The 18,112-nt window shown below is 36.8% G+C and overlaps 1 protein-coding gene and 1 long non-coding RNA gene across 2 annotated transcripts; one reads left to right on the top strand and one right to left on the bottom strand.

Annotated features, from left to right (window-relative positions):
• Positions 1–268: 268 nt before the first annotated feature.
• LOC114366332 (uncharacterized) lies at positions 269–13,156 on the bottom strand. The gene is made up of 2 exons (XR_003657018.1): positions 13,002–13,156; positions 269–328 (listed from the first exon to the last, which is right to left on the bottom strand). It is a non-coding gene; the product is annotated as an uncharacterized LOC114366332 (long non-coding RNA).
• Positions 13,157–14,155: 999 nt separating this feature from the next.
• On the top strand, positions 14,156–17,325 carry LOC114366329 (nucleolar protein 12). Its single transcript, XM_028323184.1, has 6 exons — positions 14,156–15,406; positions 15,529–15,658; positions 15,910–16,123; positions 16,303–16,667; positions 16,768–16,875; positions 17,104–17,325. The coding sequence occupies exons 1-6, from the start codon at positions 14,277–14,279 to the stop codon at positions 17,164–17,166; spliced, it is 2,010 nt and encodes a 669-aa protein (XP_028178985.1). The 5' UTR covers positions 14,156–14,276; the 3' UTR covers positions 17,167–17,325.
• Positions 17,326–18,112: the final 787 nt, after the last annotated feature.

The raw sequence follows: 18,112 nt of genomic DNA, 5'->3' as shown, positions 1-18,112 counted from the left end.
CAATTGAACTAGGACACAAGATAGAACATTTATTTATATTGTGTAAACAAGGAAATATGTGGTGAAAACCTTTTCATAATGTAAACAAGGAAAGTGGTTAAACTTAAGAAGTGATATTATTGTTCAATCGGTAAACATTAACAATGGTCACTATAACATTATGTAANGACGGACGGACGGACAGACGGACAACAAAGTGATCCTATAAGGGTTCCGTTTTTTCCTTTTGAGGTACGGAACCCTAAAAACGATTTAATTCAGTACCAACCTTTTCTTTTTCTTCATTGACCGCACTCTTCCGACTCGCCTTTTGACTCATCTTTCACACCTGGAAAGAAAAATATTTAAATGATAACTACAAGAACTCTATCCTAAGGTCGAAACAGAATTAACTTTAAAATCACCGTTTAATAATGTTTCAATATTGCAACACAAACTATTGGAGACGTCCTTCACTCATATGAATTCAATACAGAAAAAAATTGCTAGAAAAAATCTTTTGGCTATATCTTTGACTAGAATAACGTCCGTGCTACCTTTGCAACAACACACAGAATACTGCATTACAGTACTTGCATTTATTTCAAGTAAGGTTTACTAAACAATAACTAAAAATCACAATCATAAAGAAATACAAAAACTGATACTCAAAAGATAACATAGACCAGTTCCAAAGCGATTAGTGCATACAGGATAGGTTTGGGTCTTTGGATATCGACATAATATGAATTCTATATCGATGACTCGTTGCGTTCGTGAATCAGTTTGATAATGACACTGTCTGGCGCTAACGGTGGTCGGAGTAAAAAAATGTTGACAGTCGACTATTGAGCAAGAAGTGATTACATTAGCCAACGTCAATTGGGATTCTCACGGTTGTCGTGAGTTCGATTCCTAAGGGGTATTTGTTCCGAGTTGGGAACTTAGGTGCTTAGGCCCAGACCAGACGGTGAAACGCAACTGCAACGAAACTGCAACTTTCTGATGATTCTTATGAATGAAACTGAAACTGAAAGTTTCAAACTGGTCTCGTCATGTGTGGTCTCTCAACGAACGCTATGGCAGAAACTTAGATGCAACTCAAAAGTAACTAGCAGTTGCAGTTTCGTTGCAGTTGCGTTTCACCGTCTGTTCTGGGCCTTAATTAGGCAGGAAAATATGTATGCTTAGAAGGGTGCGATTGCAATCCCGCCTTGTTATGCATAAAAAAAATAGACGCCTATGACGGCTTGTGAAGACTGACGCATTTTTTTGTACCACGGTTGTAGTGACTTCAGTATTTCAGTCATTATAACCGAAATGACAGAAAATTGACTACCTAATAGGTTACAGACCTCATTGAAGTCTCCATTATACGTAGTTTGTTCTCTATCTTAAATCAGTTGGGAATATTAATTTGAGCTCAAAGCAGAAAAGATGGTGACTCTTCTGTGGAAAGATGAAAGTAAATAAAAATAAACTTGCAAGTAAAATACTAACGTTCTACCCGTGGTTCTACGGTTAGACTGTCAGACAATACTTTTACAAAAAGCGATGTCAATCAGCTCGTCTAGGTTTTGCAACTTTCTAATCTAAATAACTATCTAGAATCTAGGGCATAGACATTTTCAATTTAAATTTCTCATTCATATGTAAAAAAAATATTATAAAAACTAAATTTATCAAGCTCAAAGTCCGTGCCATTGCCTGTGTTGATTCCGGTTTGTTACAGGTCTATATAGCAAGCTACTACACATACTTTCATTTCCAGACTTTGCTATAAAAGGTAAAACCTTTGTCCTTTTCCTAGGTAATTAATTCATCTCATCTCATAGTTTAAGCGTCCAAATAATGACAACAAACAAATTAACAGAGTAACTTTCTTTGAAGCTGTAGGATTATTTCCTGTAGAAACTTCTGTATTTCTTTCTCACGTTTAGAGAAAGGTACCCAGTTCCAGCGGTCTAACTTGTTAGCCTACATCGCATTGCCTACGTCTAGGCGATTACTACAAATAGGAACTATGTAGATATCTACCTATTCATTAATTTATTTTATAGAAATATTTCAGTTGCCTGATCCCTCCTAGATCTATACTAATATTATAAATGCGAAAGAAACTCTGTCTGTCTGTCTTGCTTTCACGCCTAAACCACTGAACCGATTTTGATGAAATTTGGCATAGAGATAATTTGAGTCCCGGGAAAGGACTTAAGATAGTTTTTATCCCGGTTTTTGAAACAGGGATAAAGATTTTCTGTGACAGAAAAAAATCCACACAGGCGAAGCCGCGGACGGAAAGCTAGTATAGCATAAAATGATATGATGACATATCAGTTTAATAAGTAATTTTTAACTGGGTAGTAGTACTGGGTACTAGTAAGTACTATTTCATTTCTACCAAAGGTAAAGAATCCCTAAAAGAATTTGACCCAAACAAAACTGGGATCAACCAAACTGCGCGAGGCGGAATTCCGGTCGGGGTAACAATAGAAAGAGATATGACCGCTATCCACTGGCCACCTGTTAGACCGGTTCCCAAGGACCTTGCCGAGGTAGGATGATGTAAGGCTGTCGAGGACCGCGTTTCATTATGTCATTCGCAGCGACATTTGACAAGGTTAATGGGACTATTCCCACCTCTCGTTACCACCACTGCAACTCCTGTGTAGCCAGGAGCTACAGCTTGAAAGCCGTAAAAACACAACCAATGAAGGTCAAGTTTGTCCCGGGGGAAATTTAAACTGTCATTGGACCAGCAACGAAATTAATCAGAAGAACATAGGAGGAGTTCGAAGTTAAGGTTCGATTTGACAAGGTTATGGAACTCACTCTGGCTGGAGGGAAGTCAAACTTTAACTTCGAACCTACGTTCTGCTAATAAATTTCGTTGCGGTGGACTCGCAATCCTCCGGGACAAACTTGAACTTCACTGGTTGGGTTTTTATTGGCGGTCAAGCTGTAGATCCTGGCTACACAGGGGTTGCAGCGATAGGGAGGTGGGAATAGTCACGTAAGCTTTTATTTCATCGGCTTTTACATTTTTTTGGCGTAACAAAACAAATACGATCACTGACCACCTGTTTTGTTAGAACCAGTTTCGAAGGACCTTACTGAGGTGGGAGGTTGTAAGTGGGCTGCTGTGTTTAATCTTATTTCAATTGCAACGATTGGAGTGACTCGAAAATTGAGTGAGGTCACGTATCTCTAGGGGAGGGATAATTTGATAGATTTTAAGAATTTGTCATAGTTATAGTGTCTAAATTATACCATTAACATTCCTCTATAGGCCACCCTAGAGGCATGTTAATGGTATAATTATACAGGGTGTTAGGTAAATGGGTATATGAGCCGACACTAGCCCATGTTAACATGGTCATATAAATGGTATGGTGAAGTCAGAAAATTGATATCTTCATTTTAACTATTTTAATTTTCATACAAATCGGATTTTGTAAAATTTATTTTGTATGAAAATTTAAAAAATTAAAATCATGATATCAAATTTCTGACTTCACCATACCATTTATATGCCTATGTTAACATGGGCTAGTGTCGGCTCATATACCCATTTACCTAACACCCTGTATAAGACCCGCGTCTTCATTTATATATTTATATTTAGCTCAGCTAAGATTGATTTGACCCAAATCATTCAGGTTCACGGCCCATTCTCTAGCTAGCGCAGTCACTGAGTTGCTATTTAGCGCCAAACGCCAATATAATTTGGCGGGCTTTTTCGTTAAGACAACATAAATCAAACAGAGATTCAACTGTCTCACTTCTCAGTGATATCAATATCTCTAGAGAAATAAAAGATGGAGTCAGTCAATGTTCATCTGCCTAATTTGTCTACATTTTTCATTTGGTGTTTAACCTAACTAAATGTAAATGACCTATATTGTAACCCTGTTTTATGCAAATAATTATATTTGATTTGATTGAATAGCAATTTCTCACATTGCTACTTCCTAACTATGTACCTCAATTAAAGTATCACAAATGTGATCACTTTGCTTTTGTTGACACAAACATTCAGTTCACACAACAACAACCATACGAGATCAACGTCAACACATAGAATGCATGCACCTGCATGTCTTCTCAACCCAAGTGGGTCATCAAACAGGTTTAGAAATGAACGGATATCTTCGGGGAAGTGGCTCTCTAACTAATGTATAATCAAACCATTTTACAAGTCGACTGGATATCTTACTAATATTATAAATCTGAAGAGATTGTTTGTACTTGATCGCGGTTATCTCAAGAACTACTGGTCCGATTTGAAATAATATTTTTGTGTTGGATAGCCCATTTATCGAGGAAGGTTTTACAGCCAATAGCCATGTGGTGACGGCAGAGTAGAATACATTTGTCACCAACCCCTACTCTTCCCGCGGGTGTCGTAAGAGGCGACTTAGGGACTACACATCAAACAGAGAACGGGCAGCAGCGCTCTCTGAAAAACATCAATCTTTTAAACTACGATCTCCAACCCGCCTGCAAAGCGTGGGGATTATGGCAAAACCCTCCGCTATAGTGGAGGAGGCTCATAGTCCAGCAGTGGACTGTAAAGGGCTGTTGATGATGATGATGACAGCCAATAGGGGCGGAGCAGTAAAGAAAAATGTTGCAATCAAACTATTTTCATGTGCACGATGCCGCGGGCACAGCCAGTCTCATGATAAATAAGTAGCTGTGGCTGTCAAATCCGTGTACAATTTAACCAACTAAAAACTGAGTAGAATCTTGAGTTAAGATGCAGGTGGCTACCTATCTTGAAATCACGTAGATATCTATAGAAAGAAATCGGTGGCTATCTAAGCCGGTGTATAATTTGACCTGCTATAAAAACTACATACCAGATAAAAGGAAGTGGCCATCAAAACAAAAAAATAAGTGGATATCTTGAGAGAAAAGTGGCTATGTAATTTGGTGTATAACTATAAGGTACTCGCAGAACGTTAATAGACGCGGGGTGAACGAACTTCGCGCTTGTGTGATACTTGTAGTATCTGGGGTGTGGTCCAAACTCAACTATTAATGAATGTGTTGATAATACAGGGTGTGTCGTAACTCGTGAGACCACTGCTGATGATAGAGCTAAAATTATATTTTTGACTTATTTGAATGTGAAAAATATTAGAGAACTCCGTAGAGAGTTACTGAGTTAGATTACCAGACGATTAGTATAATAAAATTGAAGAAAAAATAATTTCTTTGTGCTGGGTAATTGATAGTAAGAACAATATGGTTTGAACTAACGACCAGCGAGGCTAATAACCATTTTGCCAGCATCTCTCTTTGAACGGAATATCTGCCGGGATCTTTGAGCGAGATGGATGAATTGATCCCAATACACGGATCACCCCCCTACAGGGAAGCATCAATGAACGTTAGGTGACTAGCTAAATTCAATGATGATAAGAGTGGCGTTATTACAACACATACTTTTCAAACTGCTTCTTCGAAATGGGATTCGGATGCAGTGCAGAAGAGACTGTATGTCTGTTTGTCTGTCTGTCACGCTTTGACGCCTAAACCACTGAAGCGATTTTGATGAAATTTGGCATAGAGATAGTTTGAGTCCCGGGAAAGGACATAGGATAGTTTTTATCCCGGTTGTTGAAACAGGGACGCGCGCGATAAGGTTTTTCTGTGACAGACAAAATTCTACGCGGGCGAAGCCGCGGGTGGAAAGCTAGTAGTCTAAACTGTAAAGTTTTTAATGTGCCAGATAAATGTATTCTTTCTTTCGCTAATCGCTCTGAGGTTGGAAATTGCACCACATGTTAGCAGACAAGCGCGGGCGCATGAAAGGTCGCGTTAACGCCAAGGGCTCTCCACCTCTCCAGCTAATAGCTAATAGTTTTATGGAGCCGGGTTCCACAAATATCTCGTACAAACAACTCTCCAAAGACTCCAAGTCGCCACTTCCGACATATTGAAATGAGGATGTTTTGTTTGTTAATGTACTGAAAACAATGGCGTAGAAAGATTTCACTGCCAGACGAGACAAAAATAAAAATACTGTTTATTTTACGATTCCATTTCTATTGAAAACGTACTCATCAATCTTAGAAATATTATCGCTTCAATCTTAGAATCTAAAGCAGTTAATGAATCTTGGTTCATCACCAAAATAACTGACAACTCTCTGAGTGGCAAGATAATACATGCCAACCTGGCTAATGCGTATTACGGAAAGATGTATCATGAATTCATAATATTCTTATCGACTTAAGTTAAGACATTCCAACGATTGCAATATCAATTTCCTTCGAATTGCTCCTCTCTCACTGCCAAGTAAAACTCCGCCCTTAAATCTACAAAAACTCTAAAACCCGCTTAATGACCACGGTCTGGTTGCTTCACGCATACCACACGTTCAATTTATCACGGGTTCATGGAAGGGCCATAAAAACTATTGCCCCTCATGCATAACTATAAACTAAGACAAGGAGCACGCGACTGCTCGAAACAATAGGGCGATAAGTATGCGGCGCATTGGTGTTGATTAAAATGCAGGCATAGATAGAGGAACTCAAAGTTCATCTTTTGGACTGATTATTTCAGTCGGGTCATGATTTGTGATGTCATTCAATATGCGGCTTTAAATTGCTAATACAAAAAGATTATGATGAAGGAAAAATACTTTTTTTTGATTTTCGACTGAGTAAACTTTGGTCCTGGAATAAGCCTGAAGTCTTTAACTTTAACCTATATTCTTTGCTACGATTTCTCGTGAGTCGGATGAAAACTAGGTAGGCAGATAATTATCATCAGGTGAGATACACAGGCCAAGAGCTTCCTCGTTGTCGTTAAAAAAATATTTCAAAAGATGTTACTTGGATAAATAATTGCCTCAAAAAACTTTAATGAACGGGAATGCGTGGTAATAACTCAAGTTATCTATTCCTGTTTGATCTACCAACCGCTACCATAAACATCGGATACCATAGTTAAATAATTACCAAAGAGCCATTGTATTTTGGGCAGGGCCCAAATGTTGCGGGTCGATGCCCCCGATCGCGTAGCACTGTCATTGTTGATGACGCTGATTCGGAATTAAGTCGTCAAGATAAATAAATAGAGACGCCATATTGTCTGTGTCATTAAGGCGGTGACGGATTGGTTTAATTTAATTAATTAATTTAAAATTAATCTAAAAAGGATTTAGGACGCTATTTGGATCAAATATGTAATTGCTCAATAATGAATAATAAATAAATAAATAAATAAATAAATAAATAAATAAATAATTATAATTATTACAAAGCTAAGCGTTGTATTGACATAATTCAGTGCTTTGATAAGTCTCTTACGTACCTAGTTTCGAATAGCGCTATTGCGAATTTTTGTTCCACTGCCTCATAGATTTGAAAGTTTATGGACTCGAATGATGTAGTCGCAAACGACGCTGTTTCGAAAAACATTTTCACTGCCTCATTCATACGAAGGTGACTATGGTAACACAAACTAGGTCATAATACTGACTCTATAAACAATGCAATTTAATCGATTATTACATCGAATACATCAAATAGCTTCAGGACACGCATCATATTATTCATAAACAGTCCAGCGAATCCCAAAAGAGGTACAAACACGGCATCAACAAAACTAAAACACAGGATATGTGCTCATTGAAAGCATTCTCAACTTATTAAGCTCCTTAGCAATTCGCTTCAAGGACCCTGCGATTGAGTTCAAAATGCAACCAAATGTAGTAATGGGCTAAGGGACGAGCCTTGCATAACAATTCTGAAGTTCATTGTGTGGTTGTATGATGCAGACGCGTGTTCCACGCTTGGCTTGCAAGACTGATGAATACTTTAGGGACGGCAAAGACCTTTGTAAATATTGTGACTTAAGTTGTCAAAATATTTACAGACATGTTGAATAACTAACTTTGAATAAATAAGATTCCAATGATAACAAGATGAAGACAGAACAGACGGCCGATGGGGCAGCAGGGTCTGAGGTGTAATTGTGTAAAGTAATAATTATTTGACAGTTCATAACGTACGATAAAGTCAGTTAAACAAAGCGTTTGACAGAATAATCGTACGTTATGAACCGTCAAATGAAATCGATTGCTTTACACAATTCTACCTCAGGAGTGGTGGACGTCCAGTGGCTGAAATGATGATGATGATGATGAAACAAGGTTCCATGATTTTTGTAGTATTTCTTCATCTTTCCTAATTATAACTGTACATGGATGTTCACTGTAAAAAGTAGAGATGCAACCTAAAAAGAAGAGTTATAGTTTCTGAAGTATTCTGTAAAACTTTCGTACTCCTACCACATGAAAACCACTTAAGAATCTTGCAAAACCAGCCTCTTACGCTAGCATTAATTCCAAGAATTTATGCTATAGCTTTTACCTAAAACAAACAGTCGTATCCAAGAGGCGAATGGATTAGTTAGTAATTCCATGGATTAAAACGAAATTCAAGAATGAAGACGGATCGTTCAAAGACTCGTTTATTATAGTAGAAAAAGTTAGCTGATGGTGATGGAATATTGCCAAACCATAGTCAAGGGCAAGTGGGCAAGGGATCAGCAAAAACATTGGTTCTCTTTGTCAATGTTAACATCTGGGCACTGTCAAAAGATTTTGACATGTTTATGCAGAGGTCTAAAATAATAATAAATGCTTGACTGATTTACGAACTTTAAATGCGAGTCAAAACGCACGTTATATTCTAGTCAAGGTAGATGTGCTCTTGAAAATAATAAATACTTTCGATAAAAACTTGACCTGGATGCTGTCCGTGCATGAAAAGTCTTGTCTAAGATAAGCATCGATACATTGACAATGTTAAAACCGAGTTTTGTTCATAAAGATAAAGATAATGTTATCTACTGAGGAGTGGGGTATTCAATGATTTCAAGAATATCGTCGAAAAAAGATTTTTCATCCTTCTGAATACATTTGTGGAAGGTAATCATGGTAATAATTTACATTATCATCCTTTTATGTAAAGTTTAAGTAAGGACAGAGCAACAGGTCATCATAAAATCAAAGGTACGATATTTACTGGAGAACCGTACACATAAATAGGTAATTACTTACCCAGCCCATGGCTATTTTACCTGATTTGCAAAATGTTTAATACATCTTGTCATTGTTTGGCTTAAATCCCACTTTATGGTAATTACAATACTACGTAAATTCACACGTACTATCGGCCTCACTTCCAGCTAGCGTTTCAACGTGTTTTCTCTCCCTCCCATTAAATGGTGATTCTTTACGATAGAACGAGACGACATGACCGGAAATGGGTAGCTGGAACCACGTTAATACTATGATAGTATTAACGTGCTGGAGGAACTGTAGCCGATAGTAGACATAAAATATCGAAAACCTAGAAATACCGGAAGAAATACGTTGGAGAAGTGTTCTCGTCATTTGATCTTCACCTTGAGAACCTCCCCTTTTTGTCGAACTAAGTCGGTTAAAAATATTATAGTTTCGTATAATTTAGTATGTTCCTTGTACACATAAATAAATCATTGTCAGCCCTACAGCTCCCTATTAGGGCACAATGCTAGATGTATCACTGCACCAAGCAAATAATGGCAAGTGCTATTCAGTCCAGACGTTCAACTCAAGTATCCATTGGGACATGTAAAATGGAAATCTTTCCTGACCTTTGAAACGCACGTAAATCTTTGCAAATGTATTTGAATATGTTAATTCTGAGCCTCCGTGTTTCTGCAATACTCATGATTTGGAATGGCAGATGAAGGTAGGATTTTCTCTTGGTCTGAATCTGAAAATAGCTTTTTCGTTTTCGGTTACCCATAAATAGAAAGACACAGAATAATAGGATTTTTCTATGTACTTTCTTTCTATGGCCTCATAAATACCTTATAAATGTTAAAATCTGCTTACAATTGAACTAAACACAGTTAAAGTGTGTTTTCTCTCCCTAATTTCGGAATAACTGAACGATATCACATCACATAATAGCAAGCAAGGTCGTACCTACTTCTATTGTCCGTATATTGAAAACATACTCAAAGACGGAGATTGATGATGTTGATTGATATTCCCACCTAATTCGGGCAGATAATGTGCGACATTTATAATATTACCGGCGACACCTAGACGCCTCGCCATGTGTCGGTGGCTTTGTGTAGAGTCTAATACGTATTTGCGTAATGTGAGAGTCAAGTCTCTATCCACATAATTTTCTTAATATCACGAATATCTACGACATTAGGCTGCTGAGGCTATACAAGCAAACCATTCGCAATGCGAGTGGGAGAGGAAAGCTTTATTATGACCATAATAAGATTAAACAAAAATAGTGAATAAAATTACAACTAAGTATTGAATGAACTAATCTTGCAAGAGAAATATTACACTGAATAGTTAAGTCATTTTCGTATCAAAGCGACGCGGACCAGCACTTAACCTCATCTTTTAAAATCATTTGGTATAATTTCAATACTTTATATGGCAAGCAGCGATATTTATAATTCGATAAAATACAGGGTGGATATAAACGGGTTAAATAAAATTATGTTATTATTGGACCCATCAACCTTCCTCCTGCTATAAATTACACCATAACTGAGTCACATGCCGTATATGACAGCCAGGTCAGATTTATCTTCGAGTCGTGACCAAAACCTTTTTACAAGCATTTATTAAAATTAAAACTGAGATAAGGCATGCAAGCAGAAGACACCTGATTTATTTAGTGGTTCTTAGTATATCGGCGCGTATGGGATATTCGTAATTTGACGACTTGACAATAGACTTTTTTACACAAAGAAGGAACACGAATGACACATGAGGGTTTAGACGAACTACCTGCCACGCTAACCAGGCGGATTGGTGAGGAGGCCTGCCGGAATAGTAGCGCGCCATGATAAAATCTCATCGACGATTTTAGACGACAAATGTATGGGCTTATCGCGCTAAACCGATAAATTGTCTCGAATTGTACTGATCTTCGCATTATTGTCTCTTTGTCGCTTTTTATGACATCCACGGGAAGAGTGGAGTTGTTCCTCCTTCAGTCTGCTGGAAGTGCTGTAACCACAGCTGAGCAATCATTATACGACGACCTTTTAATCTAAGACGACGACGATAAGTACTATGAGGAGTTGGTCCTATTCCAGTCTGCTGGAACCACAACTAATCAAAGTTGTAAAACGACGATACGATGAATGATTGTAAGACAAGCTAGCTGTTCTATACCGGTTGTGTCCTTGGTGTCGGATGAGTGATTCGCACGCATCAGCGGTTTGATACGAAGGGACACACGTTACGCTCCCGAGAATAACCTACCTATAAGTTCATAAAGGATACAGGGATTTTATTAAAAAATCGTAGTAAACGTGAATTTTGGTCTGCTAACGAAAGTACTCACGTGTAACACGACGCGGCTAAAAAGACGATCATAAAATGAGGACTATTCTTAAGTTTACATATTAAGGTACATCTTAGTACCTTGAATTGAATACCTATGTATTTTCATATTGTTAGTTGCGTAATGATGGCTTTAATTATCTTACTTCACCTTTCAAGTTTTTCTTAATGAAAAAAATGTAGCGATCCTTTCCAATGCTAAAATATGCATTTCATAAAACATAGCTATAATGGTTTGTGAGTGCAAACATAACAAACATAAAGGCCAAGTTATTAGCAATTTTTAGCCATAACTTGCTTGGTTTCGAGTTCTTTAGTTGCACAAGGACACAAAAACATACAGTTGTGTCTTTCACAAAAAAAAGCAATTTTAACAAAATTTATTTAAGAAATGACTTACAAATGCAATTTTAATCTCAACAATGTATGCTACGTCCACAGAGACAAATCACTATCAAACGTAAACAAACATGACTGATAACACATTTGGCCTGACCCGCGATAGCAGGTGCCGTAAACTGGGTTAATTAAACTTTACTAGCAGGTTAGTGCGCTTTAACTTTCTAATATTTGTCATTTCATTATTTAAAATTTTTGTGTCTACGTCATTAATAGAATAAAATTCAAAGTAGGTATACCTAGTACCTACTAACTAGATACGTACGAATCACCCCTAGTCCAGTGCTGTTGACCAGTACTAATTAACCTACCTATGTTTTTCAAAGGAAATGTCCAGATATTTTTTCTTTGTGTATATGTAGGTAATTCAATTCTCATTTCTACTTAGATTTCAAAATAAATATACGACTAGAACCAACAATCAATTGAACTAGTACACAAGATAGAACATTTATTTATATTGTGTAAACAAGGAAATATGTGGTGAAAACCTTTTCATTGTGTAAACAAGGAAAGTGGTTAAACTTAAGAAGTGATATTATTGTTTAATCAGTAAACAATGGTCACTATAACATTATGTAATNTACACGGAGGGTTAAATTAATTAATTTAGCTTACAAGTTCAGTAAATCCAGTTTTAGGACTTGTGACATAATGGTTAAGTAAGATACAAGAAGTTACATTATTAAAATTATGTGGGATACTTATTGGCATCATTTAATGGGCAAATTGTCGCCCAAGGTTATGGGGCCTTCAGAACAAAAATGCTAATAGAAAAAATAAGGCGAACGAGTTAAGAACGTTAACCTAACTTTGAGAAGACGCAAAAAATCGGCATAATGAGGCCACTTCCTGGTAGAGACTGAACCATGGACATAAAATCCTGTACTTTTGAGCGTCCTGGGAGGAAACCATGAAGAAAAATAGCGTACCACGCGATCTACGGAGCAAAACGTCGAAGCAAATGGGTATTGAATTACAAATTCTAAAGTACATTACATTACAATCAATTAAGCGTGCTTTGTTTATAACCTACGAACTTAAACTCGTAATTCATGTAACAGGAGATTAAATAGCATACCCACTAAAAACAGTACTAAATAACGTGCAGAATGACCAAAACATACAAATAAAAAGATAATACGAAAAAATAAACCGATAGAATGGCGGGCGGCGTTATGGCGCGACAAACTACGCTACATTTCAAAGTAATAACAATATTATTACTCACCGTTACACTGAACAATCAATCCGTAACACGATTTATTAACACAGACTTCAATTTACACTAAAACACACGAGTAATTAATTTAAATAAATTAATAATTCGCGAAAGCGTCGTTACCGGACCAAACCACCATAATCTTTCATTAATTTTTTTAAAGGTGTTGATTAAGCATTGAGAGAATTGACACTATGAAATTTAAGCCAAACACTTTTATTAAATTATTATCAAATAGCTCTAAGAAAAATTAAATTATTTTTTTCTTTCATTCATTACATTTATTGGATTAAATCGTTACAACGAACAATTAATATCTTTTTAACCGAAATAATAAAATAATGTTTTTTTTTTGTTGACTGACTAAAAATACTGATCTCAGGGCTATAACATAAAATTAAGAAAAAAATTAGCTGTCAACATTAGTGATGTACTATGTATTTTTATCGAGCCTTGGACCAATGCGTCGCGACGGGCCGCTAAATCTAAGGATTCAAATAAATCAACCTTATAATACTCAGTCAAATAACTAACCCCGAGACAGCTAAACGAAAACAACAACTGCATCTTGGTGTCAAAGCTGAAAGAAAGCTACTTTTTCTCAAACTCAAGTCAAACGCCTTCACGAACATTTAATTTTGTTGTTTTTTAGTGAAATAATAATAAGGTGTTTGGACTTTTATTGGAAAGTGATTAAATCCGTTGTTTCGTCTTTGTTTGCGCGTGAACTTTACTGTGATACCGAATTTGCACCTCAACTGAAATGAAAACGGAGCCCAACTGATGAAGAGCGCCAATGTATTGGAGACGTTAAAAATTAGCGCAATCGAGGCACTGGCTGATTTGTTCATGACGACGCGGTGGCGTTCTCTATGGACGTGACCGCAGACCAGAGACTGCATGCAGCCTGAGCCCCGATTACGGTAACTTTTATAACGTCTACAATCCAGACGCGTTTCTCGATTCTGCGATACGATTGGTCAAAACAGCTGACGTACGCTGTTGAACGACCAATCGTATCGCAGAATCGAGAAGCGTGTCTGGATTGTTGACGTTAAAAGTTACCGTAATCGGGGCTCTGCTAAATGTAAAAAAATCCTTCAACCCATTATCGATATTGCCAAGTTTTCTTTTGTTCGTTCACATCACTAATTCAAATTTGTCAATTTTTGACAGATGTCAATAACCGTGCCACCATGTGCTATTTTTCGTCTTCGTGATTTTTGTTTACGTGATTTTGTATGATTATAGCGCTATTTCTGGCTGATTAACCTTTAATTGATCATGGATTACGTGATCGGCAGCGTGGCAGCTTTGATATCTGGTAACGTCACTCCAAACCGCCCTAAACTTATCCGCAGAGCCCTGACACCTACAAAACATCAGCCATCCCCCAATGTGACTCCTAAAAGCGAATTTGTGGATGACCGATCCATTTTCCTGTCTCCAACCCTGCAGAAGAAGAAGGCTATAGTCAAAAAATCGCCTAAAAGAATCTTTCAGAACCCAGATCTGGATGTAACCTCAGATAACGATAACTCCAGTGACACCAGCCCTAAAGCGGAGAAGGTAAAAAAACACCTTGTAGATGAGTTGGATGGGGATGATGGCGCTAACAAAAGTTCAAAAACCAATAAATCTCCGAAAAAGTCAGATGGTTCTCCAAAAAAATCTAAAAATAAAGAATTTGGTAGCCCGCAAAGCGCCAATGAAACTACACCGAAAAAACAAAAGAAGAATAAGAAAAGCGTTGCAGAAACTAGTCAAGTTAGCGAGGAAACTGTAGAAATGGAAGAAGTAAGTAAATCTCCAAAGAAAAACAGAAAGCGATTGTCAGAAGACAGTGAGGTAGTTGATCAAAATGAAGAAAATGTGAATGAGAAAAAAACTCCTTCTAAAAAGAAGAAAAAATTGAGCATTGCCCAAGAAGAGTCTGTAAATCAATCAAATGTTGATGAATCTGATAAAAAAGTTAATCTAAGTAAGAGTCAGAAAAAGAAAAATAAGAAAAAAAAATCAAAAGCACAAAAAAATACAGTTGAAAATCCATCACAGGCTGAAGACACCTCAGTTAGTACAGAAACAAAGCAGAAAAACAAAAACAAAAGTTTTGTCAACCCAAATGCAATAACCGATAAAGATTCAGACTCAGAACATGAATCAGACGATGAAATAGTGTCTGAAAACGAAGAAGCAAATAAGGAGATGCTAGACACCGGCCCGGTTGAAGAGAGCTCTGACGAGGAGGAAACTCTGGAAACCAAGAAAGCGGAAAATAAAGACAAATCAGGCGAACCAAGGACGGAAGATGAGATCAAAAGGACTCTTTTTGTAGGAAATGTTTTATTCACTAAGAAATGTAAGAAAGAAGTTAAGAAAATCTTTAGCAAATACGGAGACATCGAGACAGTTAGGTGAGGTCTTACTTAAACTGTTTTTAAAGTATTACATCTGTATAAATTCCTAAGTGGATAATTCTAATATGTTTAATATAGAAATGCCCACACTAACTTTTATTTTCTATAAATTATTCTAGAATAAGAACAGTACCAGTGAAGGATGCTCGTGTCACTCCCAAGTTGGCCGTGATCAAGAACGAACTGCACCCGGAAAGAACAACCGTCAATGTGTACATTAAATACAAAAACCCATCATCTGTGGAACAGGTAAGCGTACTTACCAATTAAATGATATTTAATTAATTTAGTCATAATACATTCTCTTCTACCAAGACTGAAATACTCCTTAATATTTGACTCCCACTTTTTGGACAAAAATCCAAAAATATTATGATTTTCTGTAAATAGGTTTTGAAAGAGCACTTTTACATGACCCAACATACATATTTTCGCATAAACCCTACCCCTGCTATGGCCTACCATTGCTTGCTGTACTAATTTAACCCCCTATCTTACAGGCCTTAGTAGAAAACAACACAGTTCTCAACGACTGCCACCTCAGAGTGTCTCGCAGCGACTCCACGGGCGCACAACACGACCCAAGATGCTCCATATTCGTTGGCAACGTCCCATTTGCTTTGGAGGACGAAGCGTTGAGAGCTAAGTTCGAACAGTGCGGGGAAATTGAGTCCGTCAGGATTGTTAGGGATAAGAAAACGAACGCTGGCAAAGGTTAGCTGTTAATTGTTTATTACAAAATCTAATTTTATTTATTTACTTTTATAAACTTCTGCATTTACAGTCTATAGAACATAATTATTATACTGTATTTTTGCAAAATATCACAATGAGAATATAAAGACGCTGCTTTTTATGTTATAATCATGTAATTCTAATGTTAACTTTTTCAGGTTTTGCATACGTAAATTTCGCATCGAAAGACGGCGTCGAATTAGCGTTAGCGCTAACTGAAGAAGACCTCACGATAAAGAACAGAATCCTCCGCGTGAAGCGATGCACACAACTCACGCAGAACCAAAAAAATCAAACAGGAAATGGAAGGAACTTGCAAGGCAGGAATCAGAACTTTCAAGGGAGGAATCAAGGTTTCCAAGGGAACAATCAAGGGTTCAAGGGGAAGAATCAGAATTTCCCGCCCAAAAATCAGGGGGGAAGGTTTGGGGGAAAAGGGGGATTCAAATCAGGACAAGGACAGAGCAATGACGCAGTCGGTGAGGGCGCGCACAGAAGGATAATGAACAAGAGAAAGTTCCAGGTATGGTTGTTCTGTATTTACTTGTTTATTGTTAAACATGAGGACAAAACATTCACACCATGTTTGAAAGCAAATAAATAATTAACTAAACATTTTACAGGAGAGTGGCGATGGACCCCCCAGCAAGAGGCCAAATCAGTTGAATCAACCACAAAAAGAAAAGAAAACCAGGAAGGAATTCGTTGGAATGACAGCAGAGAAGAAAAAGGTATAATAACATTTATGTTTTGCTGGATTGTCATGAAAACATTACAGACAGCAATATGATAGGAATAAAGTTCAAAGTATGGTGGGAACTATTTTCCCACTGCCGTATAAAGGGTTAACATTAGTCAATTTGACGTCGAAGTTTTAACTTTCCCACGCAATCTTTTAATAATAATAATCGTTTTTTCAGATGTTACCTACTAATTTAAATATTTATTAATCTTTCCAGAAACACACATTCAACAAAGGCCAGAAGAAGCGAAAGGCCCTCAGCGAAATCTTAACTAAGTAGACGTCCTTGTTCCGTGTTGTTCTTATTTTTATGTAAGTTATTGTTTTAATTATTCGCTATTCTTATTGAAATTCGTTAAATTAAGATTTTAAGATAGTACATTTTCTTTGGAATTTACTCACAACTGTGATTTTTAAAATAAAATGTTTTACAACATAACTTGTTTCGATATTTTTTCTCTAAATTAAAACTTCGAAATTTTATTGCAATAAAGGGTTGTGGGTGGGTGTGGGTTCAATACCCACTTGAGACAGTTTTTTTAAGTTTTATATTGATTCAGAATTATTTTATTCATACATTTGACATAGAGTTTTAAAACATTGGGTACACATACAAAAGTATGATGAACAGGGTCAAGGTTTAACAATATTTTATAAACAGCAAAAAAGGCCCTATTCCCAGTAGTCTCACCAGTTGAACTACTGAGAATTTCCTTTACAGTAGACTTACCAGTAAAACATAATTCCCGTTATTCCTACTGGTAACACTACTCTGTAATACTACTGGGAATAAGGACAGAAAAGGTATAAAGAAACACAAGTTTGGTACAAGTTATTGTATAATTGTCATTTTATTACAAAAAATGTCAATGTTAGCAAAAATAATCACAGTCGACACTTTATTGCTACATACAACTACGCAGGTCATTCGAAATATTGCGGTACCGAAAACTGTAGACCAACATTTACTGACCCCCAATTGGCCTGACATGCTATGGGTTAATAGCCCCGTCCCCATTGGTTAGATTTGACAGAACGAGTTTGACATTGACAGTTCATAGATCAAAGAGTTTTGACGTAACCCTCTTTTTGTAATAACAAGAATATAAATAGCAATTGCAATAAATATGTTTAATAATTTGTGGATTATATCGTAGAAAATATAAACACAGATTTTATGTCAAAAATGTCTAGCCTTTTAGTTTTATAAATACGTTCAAAAAGTA

This window comes from Ostrinia furnacalis, unplaced genomic scaffold (assembly GCF_004193835.3).
Source record: "Ostrinia furnacalis isolate ACB-3 unplaced genomic scaffold, ASM419383v2 OfSCF0620, whole genome shotgun sequence".
In the NCBI taxonomy this organism is placed as follows: domain Eukaryota; kingdom Metazoa; phylum Arthropoda; class Insecta; order Lepidoptera; family Crambidae; genus Ostrinia; species Ostrinia furnacalis.
The sequence above is the reverse complement of the archived record's forward strand: the minus strand, read 5'-3'. Positions and strand labels throughout refer to the sequence as shown.

What these genes read in the sequence shown, in the direction of transcription:
- LOC114366329 (XM_028323184.1), top strand. Translation starts at nt 14,277, where the DNA reads ATGGATTACGTGATCGGCAGCGTGGCAGCTTTGATATCTGGTAACGTC. An exon ending in GGAGACATCGAGACAGTTAG is followed by an intron (nt 15,407 to 15,528) that starts GTGAGGTCTTAC and finishes AAATTATTCTAG; the next exon opens with AATAAGAACAGTACCAGTGA. An exon ending in ACCCATCATCTGTGGAACAG is followed by an intron (nt 15,659 to 15,909) that starts GTAAGCGTACTT and finishes CCTATCTTACAG; the next exon opens with GCCTTAGTAGAAAACAACAC.